The sequence below is a fragment of the Pleurodeles waltl genome, chromosome 8 (genome assembly GCF_031143425.1).
Source record: "Pleurodeles waltl isolate 20211129_DDA chromosome 8, aPleWal1.hap1.20221129, whole genome shotgun sequence".
Taxonomy (NCBI): Eukaryota; Metazoa; Chordata; class Amphibia; order Caudata; family Salamandridae; genus Pleurodeles; species Pleurodeles waltl.
The window spans coordinates 1441256658-1441282227 of NC_090447.1; the positions used below are offsets into that span (position 1 = coordinate 1441256658).

At 43.0% G+C, this 25570-nt stretch overlaps 1 protein-coding gene across 3 annotated transcripts in view; it reads right to left on the reverse strand.

Annotated features, from left to right (window-relative positions):
* Positions 1–25570, reverse strand: part of PRDM15 (PR/SET domain 15) — a 345544-nt gene that overhangs the window by 55562 nt on the left and 264412 nt on the right. For all 3 annotated transcript variants that reach the window (XM_069202594.1, XM_069202595.1, XM_069202596.1), the window contains one exon: positions 10705–10788. In XM_069202594.1, the coding sequence (XP_069058695.1) occupies positions 10705–10788 (84 nt within the window). The remainder of the gene's footprint in view (positions 1–10704; positions 10789–25570) is intronic.

Sequence of the window (25570 nt, forward strand, 5' to 3'; positions counted from 1 at the left end):
TCATAAGTGGCAATAAACACTGTGTAGCATTTGTGATAGCCTCACAAAGTGTACCTTTCTCTCGTTAAGGGAGTACTAGCGGGCTTCGCTAGCTCTATCACGTAAACATTTATTTCAATCTCCCGCCCTAACTATTGTCCCTAGCATTACACGAGAGACACTACTGGCACTTGGGAAATACTGCACGTATATGCATGCATGCAGGTTCTTGCACCCTCTCACCACCCTTCATTTTTAACAGGTCGTTATACCACCCGCCGAGGGCCTTCAAGGTAGAAGCAGCCATAATGGTTTGAGCCTGGAATAAAAAAAATGGTTTGAAGGAATAGACCCACTAATAAATGTAATCACAATAGCACTACTTGCGAATGTGTCAGTCAATCCCCCAAATGTAAAGTAGGCATGCTCTGTGAGGTCACACATAAACGGGTACACCCTTTACATTTTCCCATTTATGAGGGTAGGGGTATTAGCGGTATAAAGGAGGGTAGATCTAAAGGCAACACAAGGTTTCACACAGAAATAGTGTTAGTGGAGTAATGCAGAACAGTTGCCAGCCCTGAGGAGAGCAAACAAAATGCAGAGAAACACTCTACGGGAGAATACTGGAGGCTAAATTAGTCATAAAAGTGGTACAAATGTGAGAGCAGAAAGGATGGTAGGCCAATCAGCATTCTCCTCAAGATCACTACAGGATAGTTACTTCCAGTCCTGCCAATCCTATGCCTCAGAATGGTTCAGTTACCGGAATTAACATGCAAGATTACTGAAGGGTTTTCTGCCCCACTGAATCGGTTCCAGAGACGGGACAGGAAGACATATTGCCTATTATGGGTGGTCTCAACTAGACGACCCATGTGGTAGGTTTGCTTCGTTTAACTGCCACTGTTCTTGTTCTAGCTTGGCACCGTGACATGGTTGCTAATGGGATACCAGGCTTAGAAAAATTAAAATGAAATAAAATATATTTTGCATCATTTGTGTAGAACACCTCTTTCACCGAAAATAACCTAGCTACATTGTTATTTCATTAAAAAATGCTTTTTGTTTGTGGTATAGACCTGTTTAAGTAATGTGTACTTTGACACATTAATCTTACAGATCAGTGAATGTAGGTAGCCTTCTCGAAGTGGCTTTTCAGATCTGAGAGAGGTGTAGAATTTAGCATATGCTTTGCAGTACTGATGCATCAGAATTCACCACTTAAGAATCTTAACCATCAGCAGATAAGCAGATCTCCAAACTGGAGTTTCCCTTTTAGCCCCGTCTCTAATGTAATTCCATTGCCGACTCCTCATTTGTAAATATACTGAGATCGAGATGACTTAATTGTTAAATAATAGCATGGCCTTTTGGAGTTTCACTCACTAAGAACAGCAACAAAATTCACAAATATGTCAACGATACACAGCTCTACTTGAAAGTCTACTGAGATGCAGACATCAAATGTCTCAAACACTGCCTGCATCTAACCCAGACCTGGATATCCAGCACCTATCGTACCTCATCAACAACAAGCCAGAATTCATGTTTTTTGCAAAGAACAACACTCAAGAAAGAACCCAAACCTGGCTCAGTGACTTGAACCTGAACGATGGAAAACCCTAACTTTGATGCAGTGCAAAGTCACTTAGATATCCTGGACTCCAACTTCACCCTCAAAGGATACGTTGCTATTAAAAAAAAGGGGGAGTACAAAACTCCTACTAGAGGAATTGAAACTGTTGCTCCTAGAAAGTGACTTATGAACAGATGTTCAATCCCTTTACATGCCCCACAGCCCTCCAACCACTGCACAACACATCCAGAGCCTGAATAAAAATCATCCATCCCCCCTATCATGATGGGTGCCGTTTGCTTGACTTTTCAGCTCACACCATCTTCTAAACTAGCAGCATCAATCACAAAGTTCTCACGACCAGCAGCTTGCCTATCGAGGTGACATGGCCAACATCTCTTGTGGCTCTCTGAACATTGTCAACCACTATCAGACTGGAGACAATGGAGTGATTGGTCGTCAGCTCTTTCTAAAATTGGAGCAGCATTGGGACAGGCTTAATGGCAATTTCGGTCTATGCAGCCAGGATTGGGAACACAATCCCAGTATGCATTAAGCCTGCCCCAATGATGCTGCAATTTAGAAGAGAGTTTAAGACCAATCTCTTTAAGGAACAATACATCACAAAGCAGTAACACCACATTTCTGCTCCCAGAACTACCTACCTCACCAATCACTCACCGACTGTGTCCTTGGCTTTAACCCTGTACAACACCCTGCTGCCTTTTGTATAGGTTTGTCTACACAAAAAATAAATACATACTTACATATATGCCCATCTTATTACAGAGACCTCAGAAAATAGGTCAGTTAAAAGTACCCATACGAAAAGCAATTATTCTAGTCCAAAAAAAAAACTTTACATTAATTTTGTACTCAAAAGAACATAACAATATTGGTAGTCAGATACATGTTTCATGATAGATGGAGTTCAGTGTTGTGAAACTAAACATTATTTAAAGTTACTTTCTGTCTCAAACAATTGAGTACAGCAATCCATAAATTCATGTCATACTTGAACAAAGGGCATGTATACATTCAGGTAACTTACTGAATACATTTGATCACATTAATCCTATAGAACTCAACCCTAATTTAAAAATTCATTTTATGATCACTGCACATTGGTCCCTAAATCTTAGCAAGTTTCTTGGTGCAATACTAAGTGAATAACGTTTTTTTTTTTTCTTTTTCAACCGCAGGCGTAGAGCAGTCCATACGGCTGTCTAGCTAAACCACGTTTGGCCACCATAAAACTTGTAGCATAAACGTTAAGCATATTTTGGTGGTGGTGTTGTAATCAGTGATGGCTGCTCGTCGGTTATAAAAGAAGTAGGTTTATTAGTTTAGCTGTAGGTTACAGATAAAGCCCCACCAGGAGCAGCATCCTGCCGCTCAGCCCTTCTCATTCCAACCATCCACTCATACAAGCACAAACACTGTCAACATTCCAACCATACAATGACCTCGCTCACTGGTAGTGAGCAGAATACTTAACAGAAAAAGGCAAAACACCCCCAGCAACCATCCTTCAAAATTATGAGTACCACCCATCGAAATAAACAAAACGGTTTAACAAACACTCCCTGCTTAACTTCAATACTGCAGTGGGATGTAAGATACTAAAACACAGTTAATATATTCCACAAAGGCACAATACGGGTATACAAATAACTCAAAACGTTCCTAAACACCTAACAGAGAACACTAACTGCATGTTCCCCTCCACATCATGTACACTACAACAGGACCAGCCCGTTGCCTTCCACAACTCAACACTCAACAGGACTAGAGTTTCTTCCACCTCTACTGCATTGGGGTGTAACCATGTACCACCATACAGCTAAACAGAACCAGGGTTTCACCTACCCTCTATCGCATCGGGGTGCAACCACGTACTCCCATTACCTTATGCTCAAACAAGGCCAGGGTTTCATCTACCCTCTACTGCAACTACTTACTCCCTTAAAATTGGGCCTAAAATTCTGCCTCCACATCCTTAACTCTGTAGGAAGGACTGACACATATCACTGGGGTGTACCCCACTTAACATTGGGCTTAACACGCTGCTCCCACATCCTTAACCCCATAGGAAGGATTGAGACATATCATTGGGGCGTACCTTCCTTAACATTTGGCTCAACACACTGCCCCCACATGTTTAACCACATACGAAGGATTGATGCATATCACTGTGATGAACTCCCCATAAAATTGGGCTTACCACACTGCCCCCACATCCTTAACCCCTAAGGAAGGATTGTCAAAAATATGATCCAAAATATGGACAATGATACTAATATCACAACATTAAAATGTCATTCTGCACGTGGCTCTAGCATCCAAACTCAAATGATACGTCTCTAAAATTAAGCATGGCTTTAAAACGTCAGCCCAATATACACACACAAAAAAATGGTTGGCAAAATTTCATGTTAAAATAGCTTTAGGGCACACCTCCCATGCGTAACATATATGCCACGACTCAACAACTTTAAAGCGCATCAGTAACGGCATACAATTTCTCAATTCAATTCAGCATTAAAAATTAATTTTGGCAGCAGCAAGCATTGTCAGCATAAACATAACATTACTCAATTTAACCCAACGCATCTTCAAAATCCAGTATAGCAGCATTGAAAAATACACTCAAGCAATGTATGGTATTGAGTAAAATGCACATAACAGAATATCTAAAGATAAATTATTCCCTGGAAAATATTCAAATACTCCACGTCGGTGAGCGACTTCTCACCCAAATCTATTGCAGCTGTCCATTTTATTCCATTTAAATACAGTTCTTTATCCTCGTAAGAAAAATTGGCACACATGCTCTCCACTGCACTCGAGTTGTTCCCATGTGCTAGGTCGGTGTTCTAGTCTTCCGGGAAAAGATGAGGTACCCAATGACCTCTCTTGCAGAATAGGGGGCGGGCCATCTTAGCAACCCAATCAACAGGAAGACTGTAACTTTCTCACAATGTGTGCCTTTAAGCACAGCGCTTCAAGTGGCTGCTGCAAAAGGTTCACTGATCACTCTTCAGATAGTGTTTAAATGCTGATACCAGTTGTTCCTTCAACTGACTTTCCAGTAAGGTTGCCAAATGTTCAGTGCCGTCCATTTTTATCTCTGTACACACGCAGTTCAGCAGACCATTTCCTCAATATACCCAGTCCATGCAAGCAGGAATAACAGGTCTGGCGCCGTGTACAGCTGAGCAGATCACCTTTTCAATCTGCAGGCCACAGCACTTCCTGTTTGCTGCACAGGTAGCAGATTAAACGACTTGCCTTGAAGTTAAACAGGTTACACACCCTCTAACGTATGTTGAGTACAGGCTGTCTGGTAGAAAAGACATTGGTGGGGCTTTCAGGGCGTTAATCTTCACTTCAATCTTAAATTTCTTTTGATTCATATTTTTCTCTCAGATTTTCAATCTCTCTTCTATTGGTTTCCTTCTGTAATCAGGTTTCTCAGATTTTCTGTAGGTTCAGTTTCTTTCTTCTTTCACACGCTGGTTCTTCCTTAAATCGTTGCCAGTGTTGTAATCAATGATTGATACGCGTATGTTATAAAAGAAGTAGGTTTATTAGCTTAACAGTTGGTTATAGATAAGGCCCCACCAGGAGCGGCATCCTGTCTCTCAGCCCTTCTCACTCCAACTGTCCACTCATCCAAGCAGAAACACTGTCAATATTCACACAATACAATGACCTCACTCACTGGCTGAGCAGCAGGAAGGCAGTGGGTAGAATGTATAAGATAGCAAGAGGCCACAACAGGTGGGCCTCGCTCCAAAACACCCAAAATATTTTTTTGTTTTGGGTGCCAAATATAGCGGAATTGTAAGTATCTTAAACATGCTTTGTGCAATTTTATTCCACAATGGCTAGAGCATGCTACAAACCCAGAGTAAATGAAGGAATGAACTCCTCTGATCACGTCATTCAACATGTATCAGGCATCATCCCAAACAGTTTCAGTTGTGTGCACGCTGTAGCAGCCTGAATACAGTACTGATGGCCACCTCCCTAGTATCAAGGAGAGTCTCCTTCCATGTGGTGGTTTCCACAAGACCTAGAACTCTTTCCCATTAGGAACTGATCTGATGCAAGAGGCCAATCACATTATTGATTAACATTTTATAAATCATAGATATTGCTTTGCTAGAAAGTGGCTCTGAAAGTACTCTGTATTGTATGGGAGACTGACCTTGGAAATCTTGCAATTTAGACCTTTAATTCTCAAGAGCATGTCTATATTGTTTACATCTTAACTTCTGAGGATCCATCACAGCACAGTTTGCACTTAAGGTGTCATGATTTCATTACATCTCAACCTCATAACATTTCCCATCTTCAAAACCGGTAGGTGTAAATGGAGCCCAATGGCAACTATACTTCTAGGATCTCTATCGAATCACTACATATCTCAAAATTCATCAGCAAATATTACCTTCGACATCCCAGTACTGCCATGGAACAAGACTCTTGAGGATATGGTTTTTGATAATTTGAAAATCACAAGGCCCAGATAGGATCCCAATAACTATATAACAATCATCTTCATGGTATTGGGAAAAGATCTTCTCTCACTTATTCTAGTTCTGCTTCTTTACCCTGGAAATTCCTTCATTATGGAGAGGTAGTTTGATTGCTCCATTTTATGAAAAGAGGCAACAGAAATTTCAATTCTAGGTACCACTGTATTACACTGTTCTAGATGCTGCTGGAAAGATGTCTGCAAAACATATTTTTACAATATTTACAGAATTGTGGGAATTAAAATAAACATATTGTATGTTCCATCAATGGGCTTTTAGGTCAAACAGCAGCACTACTGAGAATGTGCTAGCTCTAAATTTGATTATAGGGAACAAAACAAGAAAAATGAAGGTATAATTATTTCTACATGACCGTCACTGGAAGATCCCTCCTGGATTACTAAAACTACTCATGATGGGCACATGTATAAAGCATTTTTGCGGTCGGAAATGGCCCGATTCGCAGAATCAGGATGTTTGCGACCACATACATGCTTTTTTTAAATGTACTCATGTGCCTACAAATGAGTACAGGTTACTGAATCACCATTTGTGTTGGGGATTCGGTATTTTGAAGGGGCGTGTTTACCACCCCCAAATACAGAATGGCAGTGATATGCATGAATGTTTTGCAACTGTAATTTTACGGACACCTTGAAGAATGTGGTCCACAATGGACCCCTTCGCCTTTGGGAATGCTGAAACAACTATTTTTTATGAGTAGGCACTGGTCCCAATTAAATAGCAATCACAGCCATGGTGGTCTGCTGACCCCTGCAGGCCACCATCCCTGTGATGTATACATATCCTGCAACATATCATATTAATATTCATTAGGTAATCGATTTACAACCCACTAGGAAGCTCTATTTACAATTTGTAGGCTTTTGTACATTAGGAACTGCGATTTCTAAATTCTGTACATATGGCCGAAATTACATACAGACACTGAATACTTGTTCCACTGGATACTAAGAACGAATATAAAAACATATCATCTGAAGGTAAATTAAAATACAACTAACATTTTGATTAGTAAAGGACAACTAAACTTGCCCAGGAAATGGTATCTGCTAGGTCTAATTTAGAGGTATTTAAACAGTTTTCTTACTAGGCGTTGTTTTCCTCAGCAGACTTACCTTTTCATTTGATACTGAAGAGCGGTAACATCATGAAATCTTATACTACTAAAATTCCCTGCTTAACCCTTTATGATTGTGAATGCACAAACCTTACTTGTAATGTTCAAGATTTGTAAGTACAAGATCCTGCCCTCTCCAACACAATTTGGACTTTATGTGCAAAAGAGCTTGCAGATTATCTAAATGATCCATAGACTTATTCCCATTTGGAGAAGTATACAGTATTAAAATCAAGCAATGCCTTAAAGGGTGCAATTTTCAAAGATGTTTGTTGAATGATAAACGTTTGGCTGAAGATGATTTTAAAAACAGCAACAGTAACTAAGACCATTGACAAAATACAATGCAGTACTTATTTGTATGCCAAACTGTTTCTATGGGATACATGCAATATGATTTAGTGGCATCCTTGATTCAGATGTTCAAAGCTTTTATGGTAATTTAAGACCAGGTAGCCTACAAACAGGTGACTATGCATGGGGTAGAAATAACCCGACAAGGCTTGTGGATGTCCTTTCTAAGTTATAGTGCACATATTATTTATGTGCCCAAGGCTGCCTAGTCCAACAGAATGATATGAGTTTCCGATATTTCAGAGGAAACAAATTACAACACTGAAGCAATCAATAATTTGTACATGGCAACTTCCATTATCACCTACTATTATCTGTTCCATTTCTAAGTGTATTTTAGTAAGTGAATGTGCATTGGATTTTTTTCAATATTATAATTGTATTCATATACAGTAGGAAAATAATTGTTATTGAGATTGTCAATTTGCTTATACTATCTTCTGTGTAAGTTAATGCTGATAATGATAAATATAAATAAGTATATAACAAATCCCACCTTCCATATTCTATTTAGGATTCAATTTTGGAATCTGTTTATTTGTTGTTGAACTTCGAGTAGGTGGTTGCTATCCCACAGGAGTGTCTCCAATATGATAACATTGTGGAAACCAACTTTACTAAGTCATTTTGATACGCTTATCACTGTTTTGGTTTGTTCTGGTACATTGTGTAGTTGTCCACCATATATTTCCCAAAAATATCCTCTACATCTCATGACAAGTCTATTTTAAATTATGGATGGTTCGTGTAGAGACCAAAAGCATAGTCATATATACCATATTCCCCTGTTATACCCACCTCTACAGAAAGTTGCCAGAGACAGTCACAGACAGTCTAAATTTAAGAGCACCTTAGCAATGTCTGGAAGACTGTATCTATCTCAAGAAAGTACTCTACTTTAACCCAAAATGGAGTTTTCAGTAAAAGCTATACACTCATGTCCATTAGTTCTTTTTCAGAATTATGTCTCAGTCACTGTAACTTATTCTTATAAATCCTGTCAAGATATATGGGATGGACTTTCATATCCTGAAGAGGGAATCCATCTCTTATGAGGAGACTAATAATGTGCCCAGTTAGTTCTAAATCCTGTCCATAAATATCCATAACTCCATCTATGGGATTTTGTGGGTCAGCTGGGTAAGACAAAAATGTATCTTCTACATATAAAGATATTCTACTATCTAACCCATCGTGCACTGGTGACAGTAGAGTGTACCAACATACACGTCTAGTAAACTGTAAGAAAACTATTACTAAGACTAACAGTTTCACAGCTTATGTATTTAGCAGATTCAGGCGCTGACAATACCTCTAACATCTAGTAGATAGACTCTGAATAATATCTAGATGTTTTCCTTAAACTTTAAATTACATGGTCACTATCCACACAGCTAAGTCTGCAATAGTAGGTCTCCTCATATGCAGATGTTCACTTCTACTTAGGTGTAAATTCCTCATGGATTGAATTTGCTATTTATGAGCCTCCATCCCACAAATGAGGGGAGTGGGCACTTTTAGGAACTAAGGAGGGTAAAGCTATTGTTATTAACTTGTCACATGTAAGTGGAGATCATCACCACTGAGGCAGAGATCTATCAAGATATGTGTTAGGGAATCTTAGGAAAAAATAATATGAAAACAATAAATAGTATATGTTTAATAATTAAAACACATTTCTCAACCTCCTATTCATCTTGGACTATCACAGTGACAAAATACCTGCATTAAAATGTAATGTATACGTTTTGAGTTACTTTTAACATTTTTATTTAAATATCTTTCAGTGAAATGATATTAATGAAAATATATAATATAATTGTCCCTCACCCACACTTACAGAATCATTTGCATTGAATGTGTCACAACCCTGAATGCAAGTTTGGTATTTTTCCTTACCAAATTAAATCACAAATAAAATAAGTTGTCATGTACAAAACATCATACTAAAATGTTTTATGGATATTAAAATATTAAACCTTTAGAAATGTTTAATTAAATAATAAATACAAATAATTTCAATAAAGTTTAATTTGAAATGCTGTTTAAGTGAGAATTTTGTGAATTACAATTGTCTTACTCTTATGTGGGTGCATGTTTTGTATTAGCATGTACTTCCCTATATCCATCCAATTCCCTTAACCCCATTCATTTAGTGGTAACTATTCACGATTTCCCAACCAATTCCTTTTGTTCTTCCATCATTTATTACTAAATTCTATACTTACATGAGTGGATATCTCTGCCACGAGGAGGGGAATCGCTGTTCAGAAAAGACAAGAAAGGTGGAGGCAGAGATCTCCAGCGAGAGGTTTTTGAAGTACGTCTTTACATACTCCTAAATAGCATTTGTGACTAGGCCCCTAGGTGTCTGTGTGTGTTTCTAAAGGATCACTATATGTTCAGCCTATGGACAGCAATATTGCACACCTGAAGGCCATCATCCATTTGCTTGCCCATTCTAGAAAATGTCTCCAGACCACTCATGTAGCAGTGTGGGACCATGCGTCAATATTAATTACAATACTGTTCTTTTTTTAAACTGTTACAGCTAATTGTCTATGTTGACATGCTATACATAATTCCCCCATCTGGTGATTGATCTAGAATGAGATATTGTTTTTCCTTACATTATGTTTTGAATGTTGACCAGGCTTGTTGGAAATAGTTCATTAGCACACTGCTCTATGTTACACACCTCAATCCACTTATAGGAATCAAAGTTTATAGCCTGTTAATAGAAACCCGAGTCCAATTACAGAACTCCCACACCCTTTAGTATCAATATATTTCAAATGATTAGCAGATTTGTGCTGGTCAATCACATATTGCTAGTATATTTGATTAACGCTGTAAATTATTGAATGTGGGACAGCTCTGTTTAGATATATTTAAGTTGATAGAAGATAAAGTCTATCCCAAGTGCACTCTGTGGAAACACCACTCAGTGGTGAGTCATTAATCCTGCAGATAAGATTTACACCAGCTGAGCAACTTCAGCACACCATCCACTCACTATCATACAAGGAACACAGAAAAACAGAAGACAACAATTGATGAAGCATCCCATTTATTCAATATGCAAATGGTGGCATCCAAGATCTTACCTGTGTGGACGAGTTTGTGTGTCTCCATTGTGTTTCTTTCACTAAATGTTTTCCCGCACAGCTCACACATGAAGTCTTTGATGCCTAGTCAAAAACAATATAACATTATTAGGTACGAAAGAGAACACTTGTTTACAATATTGCAGTAGGAGGTGGAAAAGATATAAACTCAGCATCTCAAAATGTTGAAACTTTGCACACACAAATTTGGAAAAGAAAGTGCGTTTCTAATCAAGTCACTGGTTAGTCACAGAAGGATAACAATGTGCTGATTCTGCCAACGTAAAAACAAACAATCCCTCTTACATTTCAGATCTTTATAGGTAGAAATACATTTTGTGCTTGGGGACAAATGTAGGCCAAAGTTGTTTTCTGGAAAATCAAGACATTTTATCTTTCATAATGTACTGACAGGAACCAGAACCTTAGCCTTTTTAAAGCTTGCTAGATGGTGGAAAAATGCACACTATGTGAATCCAGAAAGGATTCACACTGCAAAACTGACAGCTATGCTAAGGGCTGCAGCATATGGCTCTGAAAAACAATGCAAACTTTATATCTACTTTTCGGAAGACATTTCAAGCGACTGGAAAGACAAAATGAAACAGCACGGACACAATTACGTAATTATTTATTATTGAATTTATAAAGCATGTTGGTATTGATGTATATGTTGGCAATTAACTCATGTACCCTGTGCTTCAAGAAGAATAAAGCTGGTGAACAAAAAGGTTTTCAGATTAATACGAAAAGTGGTCAGTGATAATTCTAAACTTTAAAAGAAGAGATATTCTACTAGGAGTTGCCAATACAGAAACTGAGCAGCCATTAGTTCTAGTAATAAGAATCTGGGACCATGAACCAGACATACAGTTGACAACATTAAGGCACATGCTAGTCTGCAAGATTGAGAGTCAGACTGAAGATACTGAAGGGCAGTTCTGGAGACAGTTCTGTGCAGAAGGCGTAGTGAGTTGTTAACTAAACATTTCCTAACCAAGTCTGGTCAGGTGATTGCCCATTGAAGCATGGAGAAGAATTACGGGCAGTGAAACGCGCAATGGGTGCTGTCACACCCAGCCCACTGCAGCATTGCCGCCGGCTCGATTATGAGGCAGTGTTAATGTTGTGGTGAGTGTCCCGCTGGGTCGGCGGGAAACTCGTAACAGGGCCTGGGGGGGGGGGGAAGGGGGGGACAGCCGCATAGGCGGTCATCCAGATGCGGGACTTTGGTGGGCGATGGAGGTCGTAATGAGCCCCTGAATCTTAAGTGTGACGATTAGCTTAACAAGCAAAATGGTAGTACAATGGAAAGTAGCGAAACTTCTCACTAACTCACTAAGACTTTAGTTATGCCACAGAAAAAAACATGCAGGAGGCTGAAAAGTTTGCACACCAGGGCTCATGTTACAGATATGGTGCACTGCCCTCTTCTTTGCAAGAGCACACCTTAAACTGGGGGCTGGTGGGGGCTGTGTGCAAAAAAGGTAATTGTGCTCTATCACAATCAATGCCCCAGTGAAGTTGCAACCTTGCACCTTCACTGGAAGCAGCACAATAGTGAAACGCAGACCAGCTGTTTGACGATGCTAGTCGGTATTTCACTGTCAAGGTGGCAAACCAGTTTGCAGTTAAAGGGGCACAGACATCCCTGCAGATGGGTGCTGTGAATAATTGCACCTGCCTGATAGAGGATGCCTGTGGTGGGTCGAGTGTCCCAGTTTTGACCCTTTGATGGCACACAGCCTTCTCTAAATTCCTTTGGTGCTGTATCAATACCTATAATATGATGTGGGTGCCAAGGCAAAGGATTCCCTCATTTGCCTGGGGCCATACATGCCATGCAAATTATGAAACATCCTCTTGAGATTGTGTCCGCACTATACGTGAGCCAATGTACCCTGCATTTCGGAAGAGGTTGCACAAGCTTCTACACCTCTCTTCCATAATACTAAAGTGCCCTGAACATACAAAAAGCTGATGCACAGGCCTACTGCACCCCTAAGGCACAGAGGGAGAAACTGGATTTCATCCTGTGAAAGTGTTAGTTTCTTTTCCCAACGGTCTGAGAGCTGGTTCCACTGATCTTCCAGGTATCGTTGCAAGGGCAACATGCAAAGTATTCCATGTGGAACTAGAAAGATGCAAGAGACCATCGAACCCAATACGGATGCGATCTGTTGCAACGCTAGTTGACAAGTATGTAAGAGATTGTGACATTTCAGATAGAAGAATACACTTTTGCGGACTGGGTAATGTTTCTTTGTCTTCATTGGAAATATGCCCTTTATTGACCAGTGGTCCTGTAATGGATCAACATTCCGTAGATGGGCTGGGACGACAGCCATTCATTTTGCAAATGTTTGTGCAGCTAATTTTAGTCTGAAAAGTAGGACTTTGTATTGGTAAGGATGAGATTCTACTATGAATCGAAGGAACTTTCGATGTTTTGCGGATATTGGAATGTGAAAGTAGGCATTTTGGAGTTCTATTGAATACATGGTCTCCTTGGTGTAGCTGAGAATGGATCTGGTGTAATGCCAACATTCTGAATTTTTCTTTCTTTATGTATTTGTTTAGCACTCAAAGATCGAGAATGAGCCTGTCTTTTTCTTTTTGGTCCTTTTGTCCACACCAAGAAAACATCAGGAATGAATTCCAAATCCTCTCTGGTGATGAGGTTCCTCCTCCACAGCATGCTCCTTCAATAGCGTGTTGACTTCTTTTTGCAGTGGGTCTTTCTCATATGCTGATGTTTTTGGTGGCGGAACTGAAGGCGGAGCAGAACTGAACGGAAGAGAATATCCATTGTGAACAAGATTCAAGACCCATTTAACGATTGTTACCAAGTGCCACTCTTCTAGATGTTTAACAATACTTCCTCCCATCGGAGTGACAGAGGGAAGTAACGGCTCATTGTTTAACCAGAGATTTTCCTGTCAATGAAGACTGCTGTTGGGTTCCCCTACCTCTCGACTGTTTTCAACAGTGATAGTCTTGGCTGCTGCTGCTTTTGTTGGTAAGACCAGTGAGTGATTTCATCCCTTTGAGAGAAATATGTTCGATCCCAGGGTCTATACATCTTACGGTATTCTCTCTGCTTCTCCAGACCAACAGCCTTCAAGGTTTCAGTCTCTATTTTTATTCACGACACCTCAACGCCCGCATGAGACCTAAAGAGTGCTTCCTGAAAATGGTAAATTCAGAATTCAGTGTTGTGCCTCTGGTTTGAGTCTGGTTAGTTTGAGTCAAGATGATCTATGTGCACACTTCTCATGGCAATATCAATGAGCAGCAAGATCTAATGTGTCAGCTGCTGCACTTATTATCTTGGTTAGACCTTCATTTAAGATCTCTTGAAAGTCTTGCCTGTCTTCTTTTTTGAGTTTCTCTGTAAATCTGTTTAACGAATAACACAGAGGTCTGTCATACCTCCCCAATAAGGCGGAAGCATTAGCAACCTTCATTGTAGATACTGATGTTCCGCACATCTTTTACCCAAGAACATCTATTTGTTTACTTTCTTTGCCTAGTAGCATTGAAGGAGCAAAACTGTGGGACTTTTTTGCTGCTGCAAAGACCAAATCTGGAGGAGGGTCCGATCTAAGGATCACAGCAGCTTCTAACACACCAGGAACCATGTGAAGTAATGTCCATGCCTCTATTCTCTGATGTGATGTCTCAAAAATTACAGAAGCTGATGTAGTAAGGTAGGGATATCAATGTTCAGTTTTGTTGCCTCTCATTAAAACCTTGTTAAAGGTAAGAAGATCATCTACTGGAGACACTCTAGCATGAAGTGCATCTGTCAGAGCAGGTGCGTGACCTCTGAGTAATGAGCAAGTCCTGGTAGTCCAAAATGGAAATCTGCTTTGTCTAGATCTGGATCTTCTGCTTGATCTAAATCAGTGGTTCCCAACCTGTGGGCCGAGGACCCCTGGGGGTCCGCAAAGCCTTCTCAGGCGGTCCGTGAGAGCCTAGAAAATGAAAAAATATTAACATATATTGACAAATTAGGTCCCCAGCTTCCAGCAATGACTCAGACGGGAGTCCCCGGATTCCAATGATGATTCAGTGGGGGTCCCTGGGTTCCATTAATGTTAAAGTGGGGGTCCACAGAAATCAAAAGGTTGGGAACCACTGTTCTATGGATCAAATCTGTTTATTAGTTTTCAATTATCAAACATCGCGTATGCAATACATCACAATATTGCCCGAAGGCTCGTTATTAGCTTACTTAATGCAAAACAATAGAAAAAAAAAGGTTAATGATTTAATACAACTACGTTTCCCCGCTTCTGGCTAAACAAACAATCTTGTTGGCTAATCAAACAATCCCAGGCTCTGGTACCATATATAAAGCTAGTCCCATATACAGATCTCTTTGCAAATATAATCCCCTGCACTCAATTCAAATTCAGAACCCTCAGATAACTTGGGCATGTCAGCTCTGGAAATTCCCCAGACAGTATACATAAAAATGGTTGCCAAAGTTCTTTAAAGTCCCCACTCCGCTGCTGAGAAGACAGGGTAAGCTTTTCCATAGCGAGAATAAACCAGAGCTTATGCAGCTACGAGACTGATGTCGAAATCCGCTCTGTCCCCCACATAGATAGCAACAGCTGTACTGCTGCATTCAAGGCTAAGGCCATCTGCCGGCCCTTCAATGATCTCAGGGAAAACGTGAGGGAATTGGGAAGGCCCAATAAAACATATGCAGGAAATCTAGGGATCTGAGTGTCAAAAGCCCTGTCCACAGTATCTAATATGTCCTTCCAATACCGGTCTAGTTTGGGGCAATGCCATAGCAGATGCACAAGGGAGCTTCCCCCCCCACAACCCCTCCAGCAAAGACTAGATTTGTCATGATCCCAAGCGTGGATCCTATTTGGGGTGTAATACCAGGAGGAGGCTACCTTATAGGCTGTCTCTGTACCTGCAGAGTGATAAGCTGTGTGGTGCGCCCTATAAAAGACACTCTCCCACTCACCCTCCGTTAGCTCCCTCTCAAGCTCCCTTTCCTATCACAGTTGTCCCTTAGTCTTGGTTGAACGGGCCTCCCCTCGTATAAGGACATATAGCTCAGAGACCACGCGCTTATCATCCTTTTTCGTTAGTATCCATTTTTCAAACGGTGTTAATGGTCTATCTATTAATAACCTATTGGCTGGAAGCAGGGCCCAGTGTCTTATTTGATAGTACATCATCCTGTCGGCTTCGGTAAGGCCATATAACTCCCTCATCCAGTCAAAGGGGATAACCCCCTGCTCATCAAATAAGTATCCCACCCTTTTGCAGCCCCCTTCATACCACCGACGCAATGCTTCAGACTGTAGGCCCGGGCCAAAATCGGGGTTCATTGGAGTCATTGGAGACGAAAAGGTTGTCCAGCCCACCCCGTCGGCCACCCGATCCCATACTTTCATCGAAACCTCCGTGACCGGGGACATATACAATCCCTGCGCCCTGTGACGTCGCTTAAGCCAGGGTTCCTTCCATATGTGTGAGCCCGCCACTGCCTGGTCCATAAAACACCAATGCTTCTCGGAGGACGGTCGGCTCCATTTCAAGAAGAAACGCAGCTGTGTTGCTTGGTAGTATCGAAGGAGACAGGGGACCGCCAGTCCCCCCTCTCTTGGGGTGATACAGGATCGGCTGCGATAACCGCGCTGTCTTCCCTTCCCATATAAATCTTAGAACGCTGTTTGGAGGGTCGCTATCGTCCGCGGCGGAGGTTCCAACAGGAGCGCCTGGAACAGATATAATATACATGGTAGGATGGTCATCTTCACTGCCGCGACCCTACCCAACCAGGACAATTTAAGTTTCCCCCATGCCTCTAAGTCGCGGTGCACCTCCCGAGTTAGTTTCGCATAATTCAACGTCGCTGTGCGGGCGACTGTGGAGCCCAGCTCGATCCCCAAGTATAGGAGCACCGAGGAGGACCATGTACAGTGGAATCGGGCCTTCAGATCCCGTTCGTGCTCCGCACTAATAAACTTGCCCATGGCCTGCGATTTAAGCATATTCATTCAGAACCCCGAGACCCGCCCAAATTCCTCTAAGACACCCATTAGCGGCGGTAGTGAGGCCATAGGCTCTGCCAGAGTAAGGATGACATCATCCGCGTATAGCGATATAAGGTGTTCATCTCCCCCAAATTTCATGCCCTTGATCCGAGGGTTATCTCGGAGCCTCTGCGCCATAGGCTCCATGTAAAGCGCAAAAAGGAGGGGCGAAAGCGGACACCCCTGTCTGGTCCCTCTTTGGATGGCAAACGGCATGGAAAGTGTCCCGTTGACCCGAACCGCCGCCCAAGGTGCTTGATAAATGCAGCAAATCCATGCCATAAAGCCCGACCCCAGACCGAAGCGCTCAAGCACCTTAAACAGGTATGGCCAGTAAACCCTAACGAACGCCTTTTCGGCGTCGATGGACAGGAAGCGCGCTGCCCTACGAGAGCGTTCGGTTTTATCCAAGAGGTGAAGCAGTCGCTTGGTATTATCGCTGCACTGCCTATGCAGTATAAATCCCGCCTGGTCAGGATCCACCAGCCCCGGCATATATAGTAATTGAGACGATGTGCCAAAATGCCAGTGAATAATTTAGCGTCAATATTCAGAAGGGAGATCGGCCTATATGAAGCACATTCCTCAGGATCTTTCCCCAGTTTCGGGATAACCACGATGGTAGCATCTAACATGCTAGCCGTAAGGGCGCCTGTTTGACGAAAAGAGTTAAAAAGTCGCACCAAAACAGGAACAAGCGCCACACAGAAGGATTTATAAAAAAGCGCTGAGAAGCCATCAGGGCCAGGTGACTTCCCGGTTTGCAGCCGAGCGATCGCTGATATAACCTCTTCCGCCCTTATAGGTAAATCTAGCGCGGTCGCCTCTCTCAAAGACAGGGGGGTGATTGCTATATCCTCTAAGAAGGATTCTGGGGTTAAGGTACCGGGCTCCTCAGCCCTGTATAGATTTCGATAGAATTCCGCAAAAGCCTGCGCTATTTGGTCACTCGTGTGTGCTTCTGTTCCAGATGGGGAGCGCACCATTTTTATCATTGATGCTGCACGCTGTGCTCTCAGCCTATGCGCCAACAACTTCCCACACTTATTGCTTCCTACATAGTACTTATGTTTGAGCCAGACTACCGCGTACTCTGCCCTGTCCCAGTCCAGTCTCCTCAGCTGCTTTCGCACCTTCTCAAGCTCTCGCCATATTCTAGGAGCACCAATGTGTTTATGAGAGCGCTCTAAAACCCTCACTCGCTGCTCTAGGTCCCCCCTAGGTTGGCTCCTTGCCTTATTGTCCCTAGAAGAAAGGGACATCACTTCACCCTTCAAGACAGCCTTCAGTGCCTCCCACAGTGTTGCAATGCTTACTATCCCGTCATCATTAAAGCTAAGGTAGTCTGTTATTGCCCTTCGGAGCGCCTCTACCGTTGAAGCATTCTGAAGCATCGAATCCCTAAATCGCCATCCCGATGTGCCAACCCTCTCCATGTCTATATGGATCTCGACTGTAATTGGGGCGTGATCTGACAGGGCCCGCAGCTCAATCACCGAATCTCTAACCCTGGAGAGAAGCTCCTGAGATGCCAGAAAGAGGTCCAACCTAGCGTATGTTTTGGTTGCTGATGAGTAAAAGGAGTAGTCCCTCAGCGAGGGGTGCGCATTCCTCCACACGTCCACTAGACCACACTCACTCAACCATTGTCGTCCTGCATCCGACAGAGACCCCGTCTGCCCATACCGATGACCTGAGCGGTCCAAGTCCCCATCCATCACCAAATTAAAGTCACCCCCCAGCAATACTATGGGAGAGCCGCCCCTTCGCTCGCCTTCCGGCCTATATCCTCCAGACCCAGGAGGCGGCTAGCCTCCAAGACGGATTTCACCTGCCGGAGCTGCTCCTCCCAGCGGAAGACCAAGCGGAACGGATGGCCCCAGGAATAGGACACATTGTGCGCTCTCAAGTGTTCCGTGATCGGTCTGAACTCTCTCCGCCTCTGCAAAGTCCGCACCGATAGGTCATGGAACAACTGGAGTTCATGCCCTCGAAAGCGAACACTCTGGAGGTTGCGGGCCCGCTGTAGGATCTTTTCCTTAAGGACAATGTTGTGGAGACAAGCTAAAATGTCAGGAGGGCGGTCTCCAGGCCCTCCAGCGTGCCCAGCTCGATGTACCCGATCCAGGACTACCTCCTGTGTCTCGTCTGTGCCAAGCAAGGAGCGAAACAGGTCCACCACGTAGCCCCCCCGATGTCCTCTTTTTCAACCCCAACCGGAGCCCCTCTAATACGAATATTTTGTCGCCTCGAGCGGTTTTCCAAGTCTTCAACCGCCATCTGGAGGAGGTCCTGCTGCTCTCGGAGACGGACGGCCTCCTGTTGCAGGCCCGCCACCTCTTCACCGCGCGGGATCTCATTGTCCTCTAGCTGCGATACACGTTCACCCAAGGAGGTAACCTCTCCTCGTAACTCCCTCACCCTCCTGTGATATGTCCCTACGCAGCTCTTGGATATCTCCCCGTAGCGACTCAAACAGGGCTGTCAGAAAGCCTTTCGTAACTGGAGAGCTCTCCTCTGGCTCTGTCTCCACGCGACTCTCCAGGGCCCTCGTCTCAGGTAGGTCCTCCGCAACTGTACCAGGTGTCAGGCGCGTCCCTGACAGCATATCCCTCACTGAGCGCTCGCGTTTGGACTTTGCTGCCGCCATGGTACGCCAGCCTGGTCGCGCCTCGCTGGCCCTCTGCCGCCGAGCTTCCAAGTGTTCTGTATGGGGCCGGTCAGTATGCGCCCCACTGGTCAGGACCACGCTCAGGTCCGATCCTTAGTAGCCACCCTTTGCAACAGTCCGCTCCTGGCGCCCTTCCAAAGATTTCGGGCCACATTCATCAAAAGTTCGATTAATGAAGTAAAGTAGCCCGGAGTCCAAGCCTCTGGGCCCCTACCTTCTGCGGGGGCCCAGCACTTCAAACGGCCCCACTCCAAGGCGCCAATGTGAGGAGGCCCTGCTGATCTCTCCCGGTCCAGCCGAACACAAATGAGCGCCTTCTCCTCCGGGCGCTCAAATCTCCAGGCGCCGGGTCCCGCGGCGCAATACAACTGCTGTGGGGCCCCAAGCGAGCCCCCAGGCTCTCAGGACCACGGCACCATGCCCGGAGTGGCCGTTGGGGAGAGGCCAGTCTGGCGGCCCGGGTCGTCTCCCACGCCGCTCCGCGGCGCTGCCCCGTCCACGAGGCTGAGCCCTGCTCCCCCTGCGGGAGCGGCGAAACCCGGACCCAGCCGCAGCTGAGTGGGTCAAAGCACCCGGGGGCGCCTCACAGTGCGGGGGGAGCCTCCAGGCGTCCCCCCCTCGGGCCACGAGGCACTTTCCAGGATCGAGGTGGCGGAGCGGTCGCGGAAACGTCCTAGCGCTCCGCCATCTTGGACACACACCCCCGGAACCACTGTTCTAAATTATCTTGATGTAGATCTTCTAGATGTCACTTTGATCTGAGGCTGTGACGAAGTGGACTCTTTGTGGAGACGTTTATGAAGAATTTGTAATATGTTGGCTTCTTATGGGCCATGTAGGAGCTGTAAGGAGCGCAGACAGTGTGCCTGGAGAAAAATGAGGCGATGTAGATGCCTCTGATTTATGTTGCAGAGGTATATGTTGTTAACTTTGAATATTTCTCCAAGCTGGTTTCAAAGCTGTTTAGTATCTAGTCCTCGAGATACTGCTGGGACGTCGACTTTGATGTATTCTTCAACATTAAACACCAAGGATGCTTTGATGTTGAGTGGTGCCTCAATGGCACTTGATGTATCTATTGACGGCAAACACACCGGTAGCTGATCTGTCCTCGGTGTCATACTTATCAACGTCGACTGGAACGTCTCCTCTTATGAGGATGGTGCCGTCTCTCCCTGGATCTCTCTCTGAGAGAGTCCTTGGAGAAAGAGGAGGGTGCTTTGGAATAAGAATGACCTTCCCCAAGGCCTCTTGATGAGCCAGCTGCTTTGGCTTGCCTTCGCTTACTTGGGAGGCCATGCAGCCTGAACTTTTCTCTGCCAGTTGGAGTTCACTTGGAGAACTTGAACCACAAGTAGGCTCTGTCTGAGCCGCCTTCTTCCCACAGGAAGGACACTTCACAAAACGTGAAGGCATTTTTGACAGGAAAATAAACTACTTTCTACCAGAAAAATATCTACCTGCACTCTAGGTGCTGAAAAATGTCGAATGACTTCAAAATTTAAAGGTTTTGGGAAGATTTTTCAATCTTTTAGGGCACAAAGACAGAGCTCAGTGCCCCAGGATCCAGTTTCCAGTAGCCAGAAATATTAACTGACCAAACTGTCATCTGTGAGGCAAGAAGGGACAGAGGGGTAATGTGAGATTCATAAAGGCACAGTGCAAGTTTTTTCTACTATCCTTTAAATGGCAGCTTATTAGCTAACTGTCTCATATCCCCATTCCTTTTAAAAAAGTTTGTGAAAGATTGTCTATGATCTTTTTTTTATTAATGACATATCTAAAAAAATTGGTTTCTTTACAAAATTCATAGTAATCCGGCCATTTTTCAGCCTTTCTTTAGGCTGCAGACATACATGTAAAGTAGTATGTACAAAGTTAGTTATACTTGTATGTTAATGTTTAAAAAGTGCTCAGTGATCCCCTTACATGGGTGAGACTATTCAGTGCTTCTGACTAATGATGAGGATCTCTTGGAAGAGAAAGACAGATCGAGAGTCATGAATGGCTTCATCAGCTATGCACGCTTCTCTCAAACTGATATGTCAAACCAGTAGAAGCCCGTGCAGAAAACGAACAGCAGGTGAAACCTGAGTCCGGATACTAAGGCTAAGTTGCTTGGACTAAAATTTGAGACATTTGCCCACATGGCTATTGATCCCTTGAGTCCGTTGTGCTAGGAAGTGGAACTCACTTGCTCACCTCGGGACGAAGTATGGGGCAGATATGGCACTGGTCCAAAAAGTAGAAATACATTTTTTGTGAAATTTGTTAACTCAGCAACAAAGAATGTGATTAGGAGTTTCAACTAAACTGCACAAAATCCTACGTAACGAATGGTGGGCCCAAACAGGGAAGTTTTTACTTGGTGACTCAAAAAATTCTAAAATTACCCACTTTGCTTGTTTGGTAGAACCCACTGATATGGGGTTAAACTGGAAGTACTTATTTAATATAAGGGCCCAGCAGTTCCAGAAGTTATTTGATGCCGTTTTCAGATTTGCTAGAAGGTTATAACAAAAACCAATGAAAGAAATGCGTATTTTTTTAAAGTAAGTGTATATCAATTGCCCCTTTTAGCGCTGGCGTGTGGGATTGGGATGCCAGGCTCTTTATTCGGTCAATTAACCATGAAAGCATCACATACATTAAAAGAAAAATTTCATCTCATTTTATAATCTGTACAATGATTTAATAATTTTATAAAAAAAAAAAAAAAAAAACACATAAATAAATACATACATGTGATAACAGAGTATTCATCTAAAATCCTGCCTGGGCACGCTTCGTGGGTCCTTGATTGAAATGGTGATCACGTATATGCCATGCTGCCACTAAAAACTTGCTGACTGCTAAAATTAATTAATTTGATCTATGGCTTTTTTAAAACCCTTATTGCTATACTGCAGTTTTCCAGCCCCATTTCCCTACAGGTTTTTCGAATCCATATTGACTGTGGAAAAAAAATATGTTGGGCAAAAAAACATAAAATATTCAACTGTTTCCGGGGCACCGCCAGAAGCCGGACATATATCTGAAGTAGTGATTGGCCCCCAGTTGCAAGTTAAAGACAACATTGGTAAGGACCCAAAACGGAATCTAGCACATAAACCTTTGCCCTGTAGATCTAGTATAATATCTTAATAGGATACATACTGCGGAAACCACTTAAAATCAGTAAAAAAATTAGATAATCGACCATGAGTTTTACAACAAATATAAATGTTCCATACATTGGACCAGGAAGCTGATTTCAAAGCAGTTTTATGGGATTTCACTAATTTTTGGGGATTCTCCCAATAATCTCCAAACCCCAAGATACAAAACCAATTGGACACATATTTAATCCAAGGAATAATAGCTGCATTTGGTCTCTTTAGCAGGTCAAGCAATGATGCTTTGTATAAATCCAATTCAGGGTGGTCCAAATCCTTATCCAATATAATAGAGGTCATAGGAAAATTAAATCAGCTACATGGTTTAGCCCCAAATCAAGAAACATTGGGATCAGTGGTGTACTTCGGGGGCACACTATCAAAGCCCTCGCAAAATTGTTTTCTCCCACAGTTATATTTGTACATACATAGCTTTATTGGTTACTTTCAACCCTAAAAGCAAAACAACCACCGGTAGAAAGATAAAAGATAAGTAAAAATTATGTTAAAAAGGAAATAAGAGGAATAAAAAAGAACATCCTTTACGGCCTTAAAACACATAAAAACCAAACACCTAATCTCCTACTGACTGTCATTTAAATCAATCATGGGGTATTGTTCCAGTCTAGGTGTGTGGTTAAAATTTGATGACTAAAACATTCCATTGTCAGTTTTTCATGTTGTCCTTATTTGGAAGTAAGTTCCGCATCAGCAACTTTCCCCAAGTGATAAGTACGTACATGCCAGGCAGCTGTAATGTACCTACTAACCGCACAGGGCAAGGGGGGGGAACTTTCCCTCATCAGAATTCTTAAGGCAACAATACAATGTCTTACCCCCACATTCCTACACACTGGCCGTAACCACTTTCGACGCGCAATCAAATAGGCAGGACATAAAAACATAAAATGTACAATGGATTCTGGATTAAGAGTACAGCTCGGACATAAATCAGATCTTGTAGTTGCACTCCACTTACTGCCATATGATTTGAGAGGCAGACAACCATATCTGAACTGGATATATAAACTCTTACTTAATGGGTCAAGAATTATATCCATAAAAGATTCAAAAGACGGATACCATTTAAAATCAAAAAATTGTGAGGTCAATCTGCCGTGAGTAAGGCACAGCAGATAGTTTTCCCTGACGTAAGTCCAGTATACCGTTTTCAAATGATTCTTCTGCTCCTTCCTTATACTTTCTGGATGACTCCATAGCTCACTAAGACCCAATTTGTGAAACCATTTAGAGATGTGATTAAACCAGGGAATGGTGAGTACATTAGGTCTATCCAAGATGTCTTGGATAGACTCCTTGTATGTAGATAACTCAGGGGTGGACCAAACACGGACCCAAAAAAGCAGAGGTCGTAGGGCAACTACATCTGTGATGCGTGGAAGGTCAAGGTCCCAAAACAATGGCAGCAGTGGGGTACTGCGAGGGCAGGCCAAAGTAGACCTCACGAAATTGTTTTCCCCCACTGCAAGCCTGCCAGTGTTTGACGACCCCCAAATTTCTGCCCCATAGACCGCAGCACTTTGTGCCTTTGCTCTATAAATTTTAATAATTGGAGTAATCACTCTCTCAGAAGTAGACTTATGAAAACGAAGAATGGCTCCAGATGACTGTACCAGGCGAGCCAAACTTTTGTCGATTTGGGCCCCCCAATGCAGATTGTTGCTGATTCTCACCCCCAAGTAATCTATAGATTTTACCAAACCTAGGGGCGTTCCATTGTAAAATATTGAATATCTCTTGGTGGGGCCACAACCCAAAGTCATGAGTTTAGTTTTGCTATGGTTAAGTTCCAGACCGTAGTCACCGCAAAACGAACTGAACTTGTCCATGAGTACCTGGAGGCCCATAGGGGTTCTGGAGATCAAGAGAGAATCATCGGCAAATAACAAAATTGGAATTTTATGGTGATTCAAAGATGGGGCGTCATTTTGACAATTGGACACGACTTGCACCACCTCATTGATGAACAGTGTAAATAGCGTTGGGGCAAGAACGCAACCCTGGCGCACTCCTCTCTTGATGTCTATTTTGTCTGTGAGTTCCCCCTGATTGCCCCATCTTACTTGTGCAAATGTTTTTTCATGTAATCTTTGGATTAAATGCACTAAGTTCCCTGGGATACCAATTTTGTACAATACTTCCCACAGTTTCTCTCTTGGGACAAGATCAAATGCAGATCTTAAGTCTACGAAAGCCACATAGAGTTTTTGCTTAGATAAGGTGACATACTTCCAGAACAGTAATGACACCCTGAAAACTTGGTCCATAGTATTAGTTTTGGGCCGAAACCCAGCCTGTAAAGGAGATAAAATTTGCTGGTCTTGAATCCAGTCAGTAAGCCTCACTAAGACTTGTTTGGCAAACGTCTTCTGAAGGATATCAATAAGGCTAATAGGTCGATAATTTACAGGCAACCCTGTATCACCCTTTTTATAGATCGGTATTATTTCAGCACCGTGCCAAGACTCTGGAATAGGGCTGCCAGCTGCTATGGCATTAGACAACAAATTGATATACCATGCCCATATCTTAGGTTCTGATTTGAACAAATCCCCTGGAATCTTATCCGGGCCAGGGGCTTTTGCTGGCCTCAGAGAATCAATAGCAGCTGTGGTTTCAGCTAAGGTAAAAACAATTCTCTCAGTTGAGATCTTGTTAGCAGCCCAACACTCGACATGTGCAGGGTCCTCCAGAGCTTGCTGTACAGGCAAGGCATAGATTTCAGAAAAGTAGGACACCCATCTTTCGGGCTGTATATGCAACCCAATATCGTCCTTACCCCTTTTCGAACTGGAGGTCAACAACCGCCAAAAAGAGCTATCATCTTTACTTTGGGCTGCTGCAAGCAGTTTCTGCCATGTCTCATTCTCCCAGTCTCTTTTGGCTCGCTTCAGGGCATTGGCATACCTACAACGAGCCTCTTTAATAGCCGCATGCGTAGAATTTTTAAC